Consider the following 17,787-nt stretch of genomic DNA (forward strand, 5'->3'; position numbering starts at 1 on the left):
AAGGTTCACCTTCCAAGAGGACAATGACCTTAAGCAAACATGACAACGCAGCAGTGGTGTTGGGACAAGTCTCAATGTCTTTGAGTGTCCCAGCCAGGATCTGCAGAGAAGAATGGGAGAAACTCCCCAAATGCAGGTGTGCCAAGCTTTTAAAATTTTATTTCACCAGGTAGGCCAGTTGAGAACAAGTTCTCATTTACAACTGCAACCTGGCCAAGATAAAGCAAAGCGACAAGAAAACACCAGAGTTACACATGGAATAAACAAAAGTAGTCAATAACAATAGAAAAATGCATATACAGTGTGTGCAAATGGAGTAAAAAAGAGGTAAGGCAATAAATAGGTCATAGTAGCGAAGTAATTACAATTTAGCAAATCAACACTGGAGTGAGATGTGCAGATGATGTGCAAGTAGAAATACTGGTGTGCAAAAGAGCAAAAAAAGTAAATAAAAACAATATTGCGATGAGGTAGGTAGTCGGATGGGCTGTTTACAGACGGGCTGTTTACAGCAGCAGCGATTGGTGAGCTGCTCAGATAGCTGATGCTTAAAGTTAGTGAGGGAGATGTATTGTAACACATAACAAAGACAATGCTGTAATCGCTGCCAAAGGTGCTTCAACAATGTACTGAGTAAAGGGTCTAAATACCTATGTAAATGTGATATTTCCCTTTTTCATATATACACATTTGCACAAAATAAATGCTTTGTTATTATGGGGTATTGTGTGTAGATTTGGGGGGGGGGGGACGGACTATTTCATCCAGTTTAGAATGCGGCTAACGTAACAAAACGTGGTAAAAGTCAAAGGGTCTGAATACTTTCCCCACTCACTGTAATACATGTAACAAAAGGTGGTTATTTCCATTTTTCGATCTACATGTGTATAATGAGACTAGAGGTCACTGAATATTTTGTATAACAATTGCTTTATTCAAATTTGAACAATGATAACCAGCAGAATACGTAATATGGTGGAAACCCTTCCAGTCCTTACAGCTATCCTGCTGTTCTGATAAAACATACCACCTTAAAAACATTCATAAAACTACTGTATTTGAAAATACAGACAAAAATGGTGTCTCATTAACTGGGTTCAGTTCATATTATCAGCATTTGTTTGGCTTGTACCATCTTCCGGACAAATCCAGAGCCAAGGTAAAATTTACATAGATAAATTATTACAATGAGTAGTAGTAGAAAAGAAAGAAACTGACATCACACCAAACACAGCCAGACACCGTTCTTTAGGTTAAAGGGAAATGAAGAGAGAAAATCTACATTTCAAACGAAAACAAAAAGGAGGGGCGGAAGTTCAGTCAACAGCCTGTTGATCAGGTCTAATAATGTTCCTGACTTAATAAACCAGTCTCTTTCAGTCCTCTTCGTCCTCATCTTCCTCATAGTAGCGGTTCCTCTTAATCATGTCCTCTACAGACACGGCCTCCTTGCCATCCCAGAAGCCCACATCCTGAGACATGGGGTTGGTCTTGGGTCTAGGCTCCGCCTCCGGAGACGAGGGGGGCGTGACGATCTCTGACAAGGCAGTGTGGCAGTTTTGAGAAGGTAACCCTTCCCCATCTTCTCCCTCCATCTTCTCTTCTTCATCCCAGTCCTCCTTCGCTCCCTGTTCTTCTTTTGACTCTAGTGATTCGTGGTGGTTCTCTTTCAGAGGTGTTTCTCTACCCTCCTCAGTGCTGGTTTGGACATCAACATAGCTGTCGTCAGAAGGTGTGTGGTAGTCATGTGACAGGCTGTGAGATTGTTCCCGGACCTCTATGATCTGTTCCTTAGGACTGGAGGCCAGCTCAGGCTCCCTGTCCTCCAATGAGCTCATCCTCTCCAGCAGTTCTGGCTCAGGATTGGCTGTCTGACTGGCAGCAGGGGCAGGAGCATGGGAGGGGCTGGCCAATGAGAAGGGCTGGCTGCGCTCTTTGAGGGAGGAGCTCCTGCAGAGGGTGGAGCGTTCGGTGGACTCTGGGCTCTGGTCGGGGAAGGCCGAGTCACCCTCTGGGGGCCACTTGGCACGGGATGGTCTGCCACCGGAGCTTCCTTCTGAGGTGGGGCTGGACCCCATGTTACCCCCCTCTCCATCTCCTTCGGTGCGGGGAGGCCAGGAAATCTTCAGCCGACGTGTCTCCACTGGCTTGTCCTTCTCTGTGGAGATCTGGGTACGGGTCTCTAGGGAGGCTGTTACCACATTGACCTTGGCCAGTGGAGACTCCTCCACTGCTGGGCTGATCAACAGTGTGCCGGTAGAGGCACACTTCTTAAGCTTGTCTTTCGAGAAGGAGGTGACCTCTGTGGTCTGTTCGGTCAGCTGTTCCTCCCCAGCCCCACTCTCTCCTTTGGTCTCCCACAGCTCCTTGTGAGGGCGCAGGCCGAAGCCCTCATCATAGTTGCCCTTGGCCTTGAACAGCTGACAGAAGTGAGGCTTGCAATAGACAAGGCTGTGAAGAGAGGCGTAGGTTCCCAGGCTGTCCAGCAGACAAAACACATTGAGAAAGGCCATACTTTTTATAATCAAGCAGCATAAACCCTCATCCTTGAAAACTCAAGAGGAACAAGATGTGAACCTAACAACAAATATAAGGTCCACTAACAGTGAGGTTCACAGATGTTTAAACAACAATCAAACAATTCTTTGCTGCATGGCATCTGTCCAATCCACTTACCTGAGTTTGGTGTTGCAGTGGGAGCATCTGAAGCAGGTGTTGTGGAAGACCTGTTGGTTGGCCACCAGTCTCTCCAGAGGGTAGACGGTCTTCTGACACGACACACAGCTCTCCTGTGCAGGCAAGCAGAAGCTCTGTACACACACAAAACAGAGGCATTCAAGGCAGGTTAATTAAGAGAGGGAATGGCTTTCTGAGAAAAATGCAGAAAGGGTACTGTTGAACTCACCCTGGGGTTCTTGGGCTGAGCTTGATCGTTCTGGGTCGAGGATACAGAGGAGGTGCCGATACTGGAGCCTGCTGTGACATGAGACTAATATCAGCAACAGAGGGAGCTGTTGTGAATATACTGACCTAATACACAGAGTACCCCAAACATTAGAAACACATTCCTAATATTGAGTTGCTTGCGTGCATCTGCCCACTCCCTCAGCTTTAATTTGTCGGGACATGGACTCCACAAGGTGTCGAAAGCATTCCACTTAGAAGCTGGCACACGTTGACTCCAAAGCTTCCCACAGTTGTGTCAAGTTGGCTGGATGTCCTTTAGGTGATGGACCATTCTTGAAACACAGGAAACTGTTTGAGCGTGAGAAACCCATCAGAGTTGCTGTTCTTGACATACTCAAACAGGTGCGCCTGGCACCGACCATACCCTGTTCAAAGGCACTTAACTTTTGTCTTTCCAATTCCCCCTCAATGTCACACATACACAATCCATGTCTCAATTGTCTCAAGGCTTAACATCCTTCTTTAACCTGTCTCCTCAGCTTTACCTACACTTAATTGCACATCTGGCCCTTTAATTGGCATCTACTGTGCTGTCTAACGTGCCGGTATAGTGATGGTTCTATACTACTGCTGCTCATTTCATGGCAAAGTTTGCAAATAAATCCTAATGATATACTTCTGCCAGGTAAGTCAAATTGAATGCACGTAGATCAGAATCAGCCTCTCCTTATATTGTTCCTGCACTGCGAATTACCATCTTCAGTAAAAGTGATGCAAATTAGGCAGCCAAATGAACGCCTCTCACATATGCGACTCGCTTCCCGACAATTACCAAGAAGAGCCATTCGTTTGCAATCGACCCATCGCTACTGGCTACACATGGAGTGATGAACACCAGCACCACACTTCCAGACAGGGGCAATATTGCTGAAACTTAATATTGAAACAGATATTGTGTTAGGTTTGGCTTTTTAAGCCAATAGTGGCTAACCAGGGGTGGGATAATGTCAATCTTGCATTTGTTTGATAGTAGCTGGGAGCTTGCGGTGTCTGATACTTGAAAGATTTATGACAGTTTGTGGTGGAACAGGTGAATATTGCATGTACTTTCAGAATTGTTTGGCGAGCTACTCATAGGTGGCCTGCGAGCTACTCATAGGTGGCCTGCGAGCTACTCATAGGTGGCCTGCGAGCTACTCATAGGTGGCCTGCGAGCTACTCATAGGTGGCCTGCGAGCTACTGGTAGGTCACAACCAACCTGTTGGAGATCATGATACCGAATGAAGTGGACTTAACAAGGGACATCAAAAGGGATCAAAGCTTTCACCTGGATTCACCTAGACAGTGTATGTCATGGAAAGAGTCGGTGTCCTTAATGCTTCGTACACTCAGTGGAGGAGACAAATGATGACGAACAAGAATATAGATTTGGTGAAATGTAGTGGTGGACCAAAATAGTTACCATTGCTCTCTGTGGAAGAGGCTTTCCTACTGTTGGGCTCAGAGTCCGAACCCTGAGAGGAGAGGAGATCATGATTTAGGGATGTTTCAGACATAGACACACAGACACAAAGAGCACAGTTTCTCACCATGACCCCACTGCCTGGGGGTACATTCTCCTTCTGTTTGTTGCTGCAGAGGAGGCCTGAGTCCAACTGATCACTCTGTCAGAGAGAGAAAGACATCTGTTTTACAGTTGGGATAAGTAACCTGCACATGACAGGTTCTGGCCGGGATGGGCCTGAAGTTTGGTTTGGTTTATTTCGGATCCACATGATGCTTTTGCCAAAGCAGAAGCCATTCTTCCTGTGGTCCAAAAGTTATTACTTTGGGCTCAAGTTCAGTCAGATTTGAGATGTCTATGGTTGCACATGGTAGTTAGTCTTCCATGGCAGTGTAAAGGACAGGAACTCACGCTGACTGAGGAGGATAACACCTCGGTTTTAGACACAGCAGCCTGGTACATGGCCATCCTGTCCCTCAGGGGCATGGACTCCATACTCCCTGCATCTAGGAGACAGAGAGAGAAGCGCAGGTTACACACATACACAGAAACACATTGCGCATAAGCTATAGAAAGGAAAGTACAGGCTATAGATTCAGCACAATGCAGACTGTGGGTCATGGGGGAGCCTCCCAAATGCCCCCCTATATAGTGCACTACTTTTGACTACAGCCCCATAGGCTTTGTTCTGAAGTAGTGCACTATTAAGGAATAAGATACTATTTAAGATGTAACCACAGTGTTTGTCAGGCTGTGATGGGAACAGGTTCACGGGGGAATGGAAAGAAAAAGCTTTCTTCCTGTAACTATCATTCTTCCTGTAATCACTGGGGCATCCTGCTGATCATAGCACAAGGAGTGAGCCCCAGCCCTCTCCATACAGTCTATACCACTGAAACAGCTACAGGAAGGAAACAACTTACATATGTTTTAGTCTGTCTGTAGTTCTGTGTGGCCTAGTGAAACAATATCCTTGATTAGATTTTAACTCTGGTGTCCCATTCCGTGTGTGTCTCCTCAGTGTAATAGTACCTCCAAGTAGCTGGTCCATGTTATCAGTGATGCCTCCGATCCTCACAGGCGCTCTGGACACCTGGAAACACAGAGCCAAGCCACACTATCAGGACAGCATATTCCATTATGGTAGCCTTTACATTGTAGACTCAGCAGGCTCTGAACATACGGACTAATGCCAGCAGCACCTGTGTCGTGGTTTGCATACAGAACCATATGATGCTCACATACTTAGCTCTAGGCTAGCATAAACATACAGTAGGAGAGAACCAGGGCCATCCATCAGACAGTTCTGAACCCTGTGCTCTGACAGAAGAGGAAAACAGGAGTGGAGAAGAGAAGTGGTATGGCAGCCTGTCAGTGAGTCAGTCAGTTCCAGTAGCAGCCTGGCTTGTTGTCCAGCTCCCCCTTCTTGGCTGTCTGCCTCTGCATCCAATCCCTCTATACTCTAATCCCCTTATGAGCTCAGTGAGATAGAGCCTGGGGCAGATAGGGGTGTCTGCCTTGCCTCCCTCAGGCTGTACCGCATCACTGTGCGCCTCCTAAATTTTGTAACAATACAGAGGGCTCCATATATCTCCGCATTGACATGATTGGTTGACATTAGGTGGGGGCGGGAGGTCCTGTATAAGCAAATGCACGTCCTTGACAACTTCCTTCATGACAGCTCTGCTCCATGAAGCACAAGTAGTATGAATGCTCTGACTTCTGCAGAGGCTGCATCGCAGTAAATGCTGTACGGTCACTGCAGACGTTGGATTGACCACGCAGAGCCTTTTAGCCAGAGTGTGATCAGTGTCAGAGATTAGAGGAGCAACAGGGTGTCACAGAGCCTTGTGAGGCTGGAACTGCAATGGGCACAGCCTTAATAATACAGACAGTGGGGGATAAAACCCTGAAATGCAAAGAGGAGACAGAGTAGTGCTGTTCCGAAGGAAAAGTATTTGTAGGGTTGTGCGTTTGTGGCAGTCTGGATTTTGGATCTGCATTGGCAGAAAGGGGTTGAACGTGCTGCTCCATCCTCCAGAGTGGATTAATCTAGGCTCTAGGGGGAGCCAGACCCCAGCTGGCCCAGACGGACCACAGGCGGAGAGACCCCTCTCTAACCCAGCCAGAGGGCCCCCTCCCAAACCAAACCAAGACTCAGACGATACCCTCTCCAGACCATGGTCACGGGCGGTGCCTCAACAATATGGGGGAGGCTGTAAACAAACAATAGGCCAGGAGGCAGCTGAGCTCAGAGAGGGAGGAACTGATCAGCAAGCCAGACAGACAAAGACCTGACACTAATCCCACTGACAATTAAAACCCCCAGAGACAGATGATACAAATCGAGGCTCCTCCCTGAATCCTACCGCCAGCTGGCTGGGCATCAGAGCAATAACAAAAAAGGTCCATTCAAGAATCAGTGAGTTTGAGGCTACATATAGCCCAGAACCACCATTGACAAAAACATGAAAAAGTCCTTGATAAGCCCATTCACTGACAGTAAGCATAATTCACCAACCATAGTGCAGTCAGTGTATAGGCCAGCCCTACCATCAAAGGACTCACAGCGTAATGCGCTAGAATCTAGTCAAAACATTAAAACAAGCAAAGAAAGCAAACCAAATATAAGGCGGAGACTGTTTCAGAGCCGCAGCACTACAAGTGAGCTTATGGAGATCCAAGGTTGAGACCAAACAAAGAACAAAAAACATATTTACCTCTTGCAAAGCAACGCTAGGAGCTACAGGGAGAAGCAGAGTGGAACACAAGGAAGAGGAAAGGAGTTAAGCTGGAGCGCTCATATCTGTCCTGGAGGAGCTTGGAACATCAACAGCAGCTAACTCGATTCTGTTCATTACACTGTGGCTCCAATGAACTGGTGCCTCTCCTTCGTCCTTCCTTTCTGCCTCGTCACAGTCACACAGAGAGAGAAGCAGAGAGGGGGGCATATGGAGGGGAGTGGGGCTGGAAAGGAGAGAGGGGGGTGACCGGGGGGGGGGGGGGGGGGGGGTGAAGTTGGGTCAATTAATTTCACAGTGCCTCTCCCTCATGGCCGTCTCCTCCAGCGAGAGGAGCGGGAGAAGAGAGAAGGAGGAGGGGCAGAAGGAAAAGGCCTTGCTTTGATAAGCCAGGGAGGGATTTATCAGAGGAGGCTCAGTTTCTTCTCTACTGCAGTAATGTGCCTGCCCCATGACATCACCACCTCTCGAGGAGAGGGTCAGGGGCTGAGCTACAGGTCAGGGAGCAGGTCAGGCACAGGGCTGGGTGTGGGTCGAGGGAAGGGGCAGCCAGGTCACTTCCTGGCTTTCAGCTGAGAGAACAAGAAAGAGCTGCTCATGTGCTTAAGAAGTGAAGGAGGGTTCAGCCAGCTGGGGCATGGCAGGTGAGGCAACTTGTTAAGCCGCTACAAAAACACTCCTCTGATCTGATGTCCAGGCGGGCGTCCATGTTCAAAGACCGAGTAGTAAGCCAGTTATCTGAGCCAGTGCTGTGGGTTTAAACATTTAAAAAAAAAAATCTGAATCTTGATCAATGGTCAACTAAAACCCTACCTCATTGGAATGTTACATTGAAAGTCTGGCCTTTCACATTCAATACCTAACATTTGTACAAGCCAGGAAAAACAAACAAAATAAAGACTGTTAGTCTAGACTCTAGAGTTAATAAGGGTGAAAAATATCCTTTGCTTTTAAATGAGCTCATCGAAACTGAACAAAAAGAAAATGCAACATGTAAAAAGTGTTTCACATTTCATGAGCTGAAATAAAAGATCCCAGAAATGTTCCAGTCGCACAAAAAGCTTATTTCTCTCAAATTTCTGCACGTCCTTGTTAGTGAGCATTTCTCCTTTACCAAGATAATCCATCCACCTGACAGGCGTGGCATATCAAGAAGCTGATTAAACAGCATGATCATTACACAGGTGCACCTTGTGCTGGAGACAATAAAGGGCCACTAAAATGTGAAGTTTAGTCCCACAACACAATGCAACAGATGTCTCAAGTTGAGGGAGTGTGCAATTAGCATGCTGACTGCAGGAATGTCCACCAGAGATGTTGCCAGAGAATTGAACGTTCCACAATAAGCCACCTCCAACATTGTTTTAAAGAATTTGGCAGTACGTCCAACTGACCTCACAACCGCAGACCCACGTGTATGGCGTTGTGTGGGCCAGCGGTTGTTGACGTCAACATTGTGAACAGAGTGCCCCATGGTGGCGGTGGGGTTATGGTACGGGCAGGTATAAACTATGGACAATGAACGCAATTTTAATTTTAATCCATGTCAGTTTGAATGCACAGAGACACCGTGGCGAGATCCTGAGACCAATTGTCGTGCCATTCATCCGCCGCCATCACCTCACATTACAGCATGATAATGCACGCCCCTATGTCGCAAGGATCTGTACACAATTCCTGGAAGATTAAAATGTCACGGTTCTTCCATGGCCTGAATACTCAGACAATATTTGGGATGCTCTGGATCAACGTGTATCCAGCAACTTCACACAGCCTCTGAAGAGGAGTGGGACAACAATCCACAATCAACAGCCTGATTAACTTTTTTTAAGGCATCTGTATTCCCAGTCACGTGAAATCCATAGATTGTGGCCTAATTAATTTATTTAAATTGACCGATTTCCTTAAAATGAACTAACTCAGTCAAATATAAAAATAATTTATGTTTTTGTTCAGAAGAATTGCTAAAATATACTAAAGTACCAAAGGTTTCCAGTGCATTTGGAAAAGTGTCACATGTTGCCTTTATATCAACATGGCTCAGAGGGAGCATGAGGAGGATAGGACAGTGGTTGTTTTGAAGAACCCCTTTTATCTGCCTGAGGACATGTTTATAGCTAGCCTATCTCGAGGAGTGTTCTGTAGTGAGATGAGAACAGTCATAGCGGTGCATGTGACAGGCAGCATGACTAACCCCAGGAGGGCTCGGACCCCTGGAGAACACGACACCTTCCCTTCTAGAACAGGAACAATGGAGGACACACAGACCAGTTGTCTTATAAACCACAATACTTCAGCTTCAGGCAGTCCTCTGACCTCAGATTAAAACACATGGGGCTTTTCTTTAGCAAAGCCATCGCATAAGTCACCATCAGAGTAGCTTGTGTAATCACACCACCGGATCCACACAACACTCTCCTAATACCTAAACAATAGAAAAGTGTTTCCATTCAGCCAATAGCCATTCAGCCAATAGCCATTCAGCCAATAGCCATTCAGCCAATAGCCATTCAGCCAATAGCCATTCCCACTATTTATGTGACGGAAGATTTGAAATATAACGTCCAGTCAAGTCATGTAAAGAATAAAAAAGGTGTCTGAAAATGTTATACAAAAAAAATATTTCCTATTCATTTTTTTGTTGAAAACATGCTAGTTTGTAATCAGTGACTTTGGACTTACTTTGTTCTGCTGGTTCTCTCCTTTCTCGAACATCATCTTGAGGTGGTTGAGGGGGATGTTGGGCTTCTCACTGGGGACACAAGGTACTTCTTCTACTGCCTCCTGCCTCTCTGGGTCTCTCTGCTGCAGTCTTCTCTCCATACCAGGTCCTGCCTGGTCCTCAGCGGCTGTGGGGCTGGTGTCGGGGTCTGGTGAGAGAGGTGGCTGGGCCTGAGTGGCCTGGGGCTGGATCTGATGCTTGGCTTTAGGGTTTAAGGGGAGTAAGCAGCGAGTGTGGGGTAACGGGGCGCAGGACGTGGCTGAGGACTGGACAGGCTGCTCCCACCACTTCTTCAACACACTCAGGTTGCCACTGCGGAGAGTTGGGGGCAACGGATCTGCAGCCTCGAGGAGGACGTAAAGAGAAAGTTTAGTTTATTAAGATATCCATTATATTCACCAGGGCTACTCCTAAACTTGTTCATATAGTCTGACTAGCAGAAACATAGCAATGGCATAAATCAAAATGGTGTGCCTAATAGAATCCACGAATAGAATAGAAACACTGTGGAATTCAACCCAGAAGGGCAATGAGGGTAATACTATTAGCAGCATGTGAAGGAGATAAGATAGAGACCAATGGGTAATTGGACAGAAAACAGATACCAGTCACATCAATAGTTCCAGGACACAAGAGTAAGAGTCTCCAACCGCATTCTAATAAAGCTACCGTTAGCATTCAACTGGACTAGCATCTTTCCAAAAACAAGACCTCTCCCTAGCTAACCCAAACAGCCGACTACAGTTTCTCATGCTCATCAAGTGACTAGGATTATGACTAAAACAAATTTAAGGGATGTTTAACACAAGATAGGTCTACTCAAAAGTATCGGGAGCGAGAGAGAGGGGAAGGGGGAGTGAGAGAAAAAGGAGCCTCGACAGTGAGGAATGCTGATAAATGTGACTCATGTTGACTGATAATCCAACTGTATTATGCTAACATGTTATTTACATTTCACCAAGAGGGCACCATTGTCAAACAGAAAAGGGTCAGTTGAGGGAAAGGGAACAATCCAGGAAAAGAGAAAACAGGAGACCTGCCGCATGCCCCCTCCCCAAACTGTGTAAGTATTTACCTAATTTTACATTCTGTGAAAATACCTTGAGCCTCTGCTAACAGTGACAATAGCTAGTTCTACACCACAACGCAGGTGTAAACCATAATGAGGAGTCCCAGACGCAAACTCAGTCTTGGCATTTGCCAGTTCAATTGTCCCCTCCCCCCACTGGTTATAAATACCGGCACTGAAAATGTTCTACTGCTTGAGCACCCGCACCTCTTATAGAATATAGGCTTCAAATTATTGCAGCACTTCCCCACCTAAATATATATGTAAACAGTACTGTCACCCAAAATGAGTGCCAGCACCTATTTCAATCCACTTCAAGCACTGCTTTCAACACAGTACACCAAATGATGGTCTACCTATGCCAGACACCTACCTGGGATTGAAAAAGTTGCCTAACGAAGAACAAAAATCCCTGCCGTCTGTTTATATCCCCTCAAGTGCAATTCCCGGGTCGAGCCAACTGACCACCGGGAAGAGTGGATGTATCGGCAAGGTGGGATCAGGCATTACATTGTCTTCCTTCATGGCCGTGAAGGGAGTGACCACCCAGGAACAAGAGCATCGATGTGAAACGACAGTGGAGGTATTATCTACCTTAAGATTAAAGTCTCAACATAAGGATTAAGGCTTTTCTAGTCTAGTCTCCAACTGCAGCATGTGAACAGCCGTGTGTGTGTGTGTGTGTGTCTCAGAGAGAGCATGAGTGAGGATGAGTAAGTACATGTGAGAGAGAGAAATAGCTTTGTTAGATATTTGCACTTTCCAACCCTGAGTGGATACTTACTGCTTTCTTTCTCTCCGAGTTGCCCTCCTCTGCAGCCAGTTGGTATCTAGGAAGAGGATAGATGGGGTTGTGAGCATAGGCCTGCATCATGAGGTAGAGCAGTTTATAGGTAGTCTGTTTACAGCCCTGTCTTAGCCTCTAGAACTAAAACTGCTTGGGCGTTTGTTGGGATCTCTTCTAATTCCAATTATACACAAACATGGATCAACGCTGTCTCCTAGTGGTCAGACACTGAAACCTTCTCCGAATATCAAAAATATAAAACTACGCAACTACTAACATTATTACTAGGATGGAAAAGCCATCAGTGATCAGGAGTATGTTTGTTTCTACCTTGATACAGGGTTATGTACAATAGAGAGAGAATAGATACATCTGGGTGAGTTTAAATGTGAAGAGTCATTGACTGAGAAGAGAAGATGTTAGGAAGTGAGTAACAGTCACAGTAAGGGTAAATGGGAGAGAGTGAGAAACTTACTTGGAGAAGCGCTCAGCAATGGCATTGTTCCTGCCTCTGGTGCCAAGTATGGACAACTCATTAGCTGTGACTCTGAGGGAGTGGGAGGCCCACTGTCTGCGACTGAACGGAGCGATGGCCATCTCTGTTGTTCTCAGGGAAAAACTGCTCTAGCTGGCTGGAGGGTGAAAAAATAATAGGTCAAATTAACCTCACAATTCCACCCTAAACAATCATGGAATTAGAAATCCTTCTAAATAAAAAACTCTGATGTGTTTACTTCATGACAGCAGTATCTCAGCATGTGGGAGGAGACTGTATGATCAATACGTCTATGTCTGCAGTGAATGACAGTAGGCTACAATTGTGTTAATTACTTGCGGTTCCTATGGATGAATCAGCAGTGAGTAAGGCAGTAGCCAGCACACAGCAGCTACTAATCCATCATTGAGACATCATTGTCTCATCATTGAGACATCATGAAGTTGAAGCCCCCAAGCTACTGCCAGCAGGCACAGGCCCTCCCCAGTCATCTCTCTGTCAGAGTTCCGTGAACTACCCACCTGTTTCCTGGGACGTCACACAGACTGACTGGAATTCAGGGCAAGCAGATGCATGCACTCACTCTCAGCCTGACTGTCATTACATGCACTCACTCTCAGCCTAACTGTCATTACATGCACTCACTCTCAGCCTAACTGTCATTACATGCACTCACTCTCAGCCTAACTGTCATTACATGCACTCACTCTCAGCCTAACTGTCATTACATGCACTCACTCTCAGCCTAACTGTCATTACATGCACTCACTCTCAGCCTGACTGTCATTACATGCACTCACTCTCAGCCTAACTGTCATTACATGCACTCACTCTCAGCCTGACTGTCATTACATGCACTCACTCTCAGCCTAACTGTCATTACATGCACTCACTCTCAGCCTAACTGTCATTACATGCACTCTCATTTCAGGATTACACATGGTCCACCAGACAAAAACAACGCCTATATGGATGATGAGGATTCGAGTTAGGGAACATAGTACTGTCTGAAACTATTGGTTTAAACTGTCATTTTTGAACAGAGGTATGGCGAGACAGGTAGACCTAGGCTATATATTCCTTTATAAGAAGAAATAGGAGACACCTTCCTTCCACACACCACCGTGAGGATCTCACAGTTATTATGAATAATATTGAAATCAGCAAAAAAGCCCCCGTTTAGCAGGTTGGCATGTATCTAGCGCATAAAACATGGGCCTAAACACTTTTGTTGCGTTTATATTTTTGTTCAGTATAGAAAGAGATATGCTCTTTAGTTTAGTGCATGCATTCAGGAAAGTCCCATTTACCAAAAGTCAACTGGTAGCCAAGAGTCAACTGGTAGCCTTGACACTTTCTCTTCTGCTTTATCCACTGATCGAACACTGCGCATAGATCCAAGTCAAAATATCACCTCAGACAATTCATTTTGGAAATTGCCAGCAGCATATGATTGGCTATACAATAAAAAATATAACTAATAGTAAATGACTTGAGTACAGAGAGCAAACAGCTAAAATGATTAGTCCCAACTTAACTCCCAGCATTCAAAGCATTATTTCCAGACTGATAAATAAATACCATGATAAGCCTTTATTTTTTTTAGATCAGCTTATAAAGATTACTGTTTCTTTTCTCGTTCGTGATTTACAGAAAAGCTGTTTTGCATCACATCTCATGAAAACAAACATAACAGGCTCTTAAAAATAATCTCACCACATAAGAATTCTAAAGAGCTTATGCACATTACTTACCTTTGAGTCCTCTCTTACTACTTCAACTTCACTCAGTCTATTTGCCTACTCCCCAGTCTCGTTGTCTTCTCTCTCAGTCTTCAAGCCTTCTCCTCAGTCTCTTTGCCTTCTCTCTCAGTCTTCAAGCCTTCTCCTCCGTGCCTCAGTAACAGTTTGCTGTCTTGCACTGCTGCATAGAAGTCTGTAATATGCTTGGAGAGATGGGAGGGGGCAAATGAAGACCATGAGACTCCAACCAATAACGATGCAGAATTTACCTCCACCTGGCAGGTACAGTCAGAGTCCCTCCCATCCAAAACCCTCTGTTCCGGTGTACACTAGATATCACACCCACAAAGTCAGATTCCACACCAAAAAAATTGCTTTGGTATTAATGAAAGGTTAGGGTTAGGCATAAGTTTGGTAGTGTGGTTAAGGTTAGAGTTAGGTTTAAAATCACAATTTAAGAAGAGAAATTGTAGAAATGGGCATGGTTAGCCATAATTCTGACTTTGTGGCTGTGTTAACTAGTGACAACCCTGTGTTCATGAGGGTGAATCTAAACGCAAACAAGGTGAGTACATACCGTACAGCCTTCACCTCCAACACAGTATGACATAAAGGGAAGAATCCCACTCAATTCCTGGAAGTGGCACAGACTCCGCCCACCTTCTCATGAGGTCAAAGGCTGAGGATGTGAGTCGTTCACAATCAAGAGAAACGCCACTGAGTGTCTGTGATCAAAAGACTTGAGACGTCTTATCGCAATCAAACCCATGTTCTCATCCCTCTTCAACTTAAAAGGTCTGTCTGTCAATAAACCCATACCAAAATAAATCCTCTGTACCTTGTTGTTCCTCTAAGATGTTTAAGACATAATACCATGTGGTTAAACAGGACTGCTAAGCTTCAGATAACGTGGCACCGGGGTCTAGGCTTCATCAGTGTCACATCACTACAGTCTAATCCAAACCACATGATTCTACTGTGTGTGTAGGGCAGGGCTCTGTGTCGCTAAATATACATGTAACCTGACAGATAACTATGTCTACGGCAAACAGGATTTCAGAGAATACAAACTTGGTTTCATTTAAAGTTGTGTAACAGTCAAAACCCTGTGTGGATCAGGGTAAAACTCTCTCTGGCTTTACTTTGGACGGTCTGTGTGTCTTTGGCGGAACCACAGGTGAAACCTTCTTTTGGCTTGTCCTCATTACATGGCATCCATGCTAAGAATGGCTGACTATTCATTCACTAATTTATTACAATGAGTCTACTCCATATCTGCCAGGTATTTCATGCTGGCTCTACGCTCAACAACAAGCTGTATGCATACAGGTAACTGCCAAAATAAAGGAAACACTTGATTTGAGGGATACAACGTATATTGAAAGCAGGTGCTTCCAAACAGGTGTGGTTCCTGAGTTAATTAAGCAAGTTTAAAAATGCCCAGTAGTTTGGCTACCTTAGCTAGAAGAAGATCTCTCAGTGACCTTGAAAGCAGGGTTGCAATCCAGCTAGTAGATTTGGTTCTTTGGGAGTTGTGGAAATGGTTGTTCCTTAACCAGTAAAACGTACAGTTTTTTTTTAAAGTTCTGAGAATGGAAATGAACATTGTTCCTGTTCTGGGAACGTACATTTTTAGGTAGCAGGGAGGTTCTGAGAATGTTTTACTCTTGGTTCCCTAAGTTTTCCTGGGAGGTTTTATTAACGTTCTGAGAATGTAAATTATAGGTTATTTGAAGGTAAATAACTTTATTTATTTTTTAAGACATATCGACACTGCTAGCTTAATTAACTGTTTGAACTCCAAGCACAGACACATGGAAATTAATTTGCTTAGGCATTAATCATATAGACACTTGTTTTTTGTCGCACAGTGTCAGTGAGATTAGAACCTACAATATGACATTCTGTTCTCTATCCATGGAATTGGATTGTATTGCACCACCAGGATGTAGCTAGCGTTCAATGTTCTTTTAACTCGTACAAAGCTGTTCTTTTTAAATCTATAACAGACCCCATTTCGAAGGAAAAAAGCACTCATTCAGATCAGGTGTGGCCAATTAGTGAGTATCGCCAACACACTTAACAAGAGAGAGGAGAGAGATTTTTGTTGAAGCTGGGAACAGAATGTTTCTAAATAACGTTCTTAGAACATTCTCTGAACGTTACTAAAGTAGTCTTGTGGTTTTTATGGAACGTTTTCTTAACATTCTCTTAACAATTTGAGAACATTACTTTACATAGAACCATGAGAACCTTGTAAGTAACATTATGCTGAAGTACTGAAATTCTCACAGGAGAACGTTTCTTTACGTTCTCTGAAATGTTCTCTGAGAATATTCCCAATGTCAAATCATTTGCAGAACATTCCTAGAACATTGCCAAAATTGAAATTACATGTATTAAATTAAATGTGTGAACTTTAGGGAAATGTTCTGTAATGAAATACCAAGAAAATGACAAAAAAAAGTTAAGTTCCTTAAATGTGCTGAGAGCCAAGAAAATATTGTTCTCACCAAGCTCTAAGAAACACATGTTGCTCAGAATGTTACGTGCTAGCTAGGAAAAGAGCATAGTGGGTTTAATGTGTGTCTCAGTCACCAGAACAACCCAATTGAACACTTATGAGAGATTGTGGAGCAGTGCCTGAGACAGCGTTTTCCTTCACCATGAACAAAACACCAAATTATGCAATTTCTCGTGGAAGAATTGTCGCTTCCCTTCAATAGAGTTCCAGACACTTGAGGAATCTATAACATGGTACATTGAAGCCGTTCTGGCAGCTCGTGGTGGCCCAACGCCCTATTGTTTCCTTTACTTGGCAGTAACCTGTACCTAAATGCAAGCAGGGGCCTGTAGACATGTCTCTTAACTAGTCATCTAAATCTCAAACAACATGATGACATCAGCAGCAGGAATCAGAACGTGGGAACTGTTTCCCACAATGAGTCAGTGTTCTGTGTAACATTAATTAAATTGAGATTCAATCAACACAGAAGGGCCTATTTGGAAACCCATAGATAAAGATACTATGATCAAATAGACACAAACAAACATTGTGGAGCGGAAATGTCGTTTTTGGCTCCGTTTCGTCTATCCCAGCATTATATATTTGGAAATTAAACTCTGTTCCTGTTTGTATTAGCTGGGACTTTCGTGGGAGGAGAGAGGGGAGTTGTAGGCCTATAAATAGAGATGCTTTTCTCATGGATAAAAAGTAAACATTTGCCCCTTAGTTGTTCTTATCCACATGTTGAGTAATAAAAGCAAAAAATTATTGCATCATTTTCTCAGGTCCAGAAGAGGTACAGTATGAGGGATAGCTAGCCTATCATGGCTGAAGAGGAACACTAAGGTGGTACCCAGCAGTTACTGTGTTGTCTAAAGCCCAAGCTGATCGATGCTCTGAGTGCAGACCCTAACTTTGTGCAGCAGCATTCAGACTCACTCAGACTAGTGTCCCAGCGTGAGTACCAGCAGGTCAAAGCCCTCACTGAGGCATTAGAAAAGGCCCGGGACCTTCTGGACCTTGTGATCCACAAAGGAGCCGCTGCTGCAGAGGAGTTACTGCAGTTCCTGATAGTCAATGAACTGCAAGAGACGTTTCCAAAACTTCCGTTCCTCTACTCCTCTTAAGTCTAACCTGGGGGATGTAGCCACCCTTCTATTGGACCATATTTACTGCATAAACCATTCTTGGGGAGGCTGAAAAATGATGCACAGTTTAACATTTATATGTTGTTGTTTATCTAGGGGGAAATTAATTTACCAGAAAGAGAAGACAAACCATTGAGTCAGAAGAAACCCTTCCTGCTAAACAG

At 44.6% G+C, this 17,787-nt stretch overlaps 1 protein-coding gene and 1 long non-coding RNA gene across 8 annotated transcripts; one reads left to right on the plus strand and one right to left on the minus strand.

The window, feature by feature from the left end:
* Window positions 1–913: 913 nt before the first annotated feature.
* LOC110532657 (LIM domain and actin-binding protein 1) lies at window positions 914–14,957 on the minus strand. 7 transcript variants are annotated; one of them, XM_090185165.1, is made up of 12 exons: window positions 14,547–14,957; window positions 13,982–14,162; window positions 12,207–12,363; window positions 11,729–11,774; window positions 9,836–10,219; window positions 5,445–5,505; window positions 4,824–4,918; window positions 4,498–4,572; window positions 4,371–4,422; window positions 2,906–2,976; window positions 2,677–2,810; window positions 914–2,478 (listed from the first exon to the last, which is right to left on the minus strand). In XM_090185165.1, exons 3-12 carry the CDS (start codon window positions 12,326–12,328, stop codon window positions 1,377–1,379), a joined length of 2,142 nt encoding a protein of 713 aa, XP_090041291.1. In that variant the 5' UTR covers window positions 12,329–12,363; window positions 13,982–14,162; window positions 14,547–14,957; the 3' UTR covers window positions 914–1,376. The 7 variants fall into 7 exon arrangements, with proteins under 7 accessions (XP_090041291.1, XP_021472412.3, XP_090041290.1 ...); XM_021616737.3 differs by having other exon boundaries at window positions 2,906–2,973; window positions 14,547–14,574; XM_090185164.1 differs by having other exon boundaries at window positions 13,982–14,172; window positions 14,547–14,574.
* On the plus strand, window positions 2,971–4,169 carry LOC149981313 (uncharacterized). Its single transcript, XR_016483403.1, has 2 exons — window positions 2,971–4,044; window positions 4,089–4,169. It is a non-coding gene; the product is annotated as an uncharacterized LOC149981313 (long non-coding RNA).
* Window positions 14,958–17,787: the final 2,830 nt, after the last annotated feature.

The sequence above is a fragment of the Oncorhynchus mykiss genome, chromosome 9 (assembly GCF_057628025.1).
Source record: "Oncorhynchus mykiss isolate SJ-2025 chromosome 9, ASM5762802v1, whole genome shotgun sequence".
Classification (NCBI taxonomy): Eukaryota; Metazoa; Chordata; class Actinopteri; order Salmoniformes; family Salmonidae; genus Oncorhynchus; species Oncorhynchus mykiss.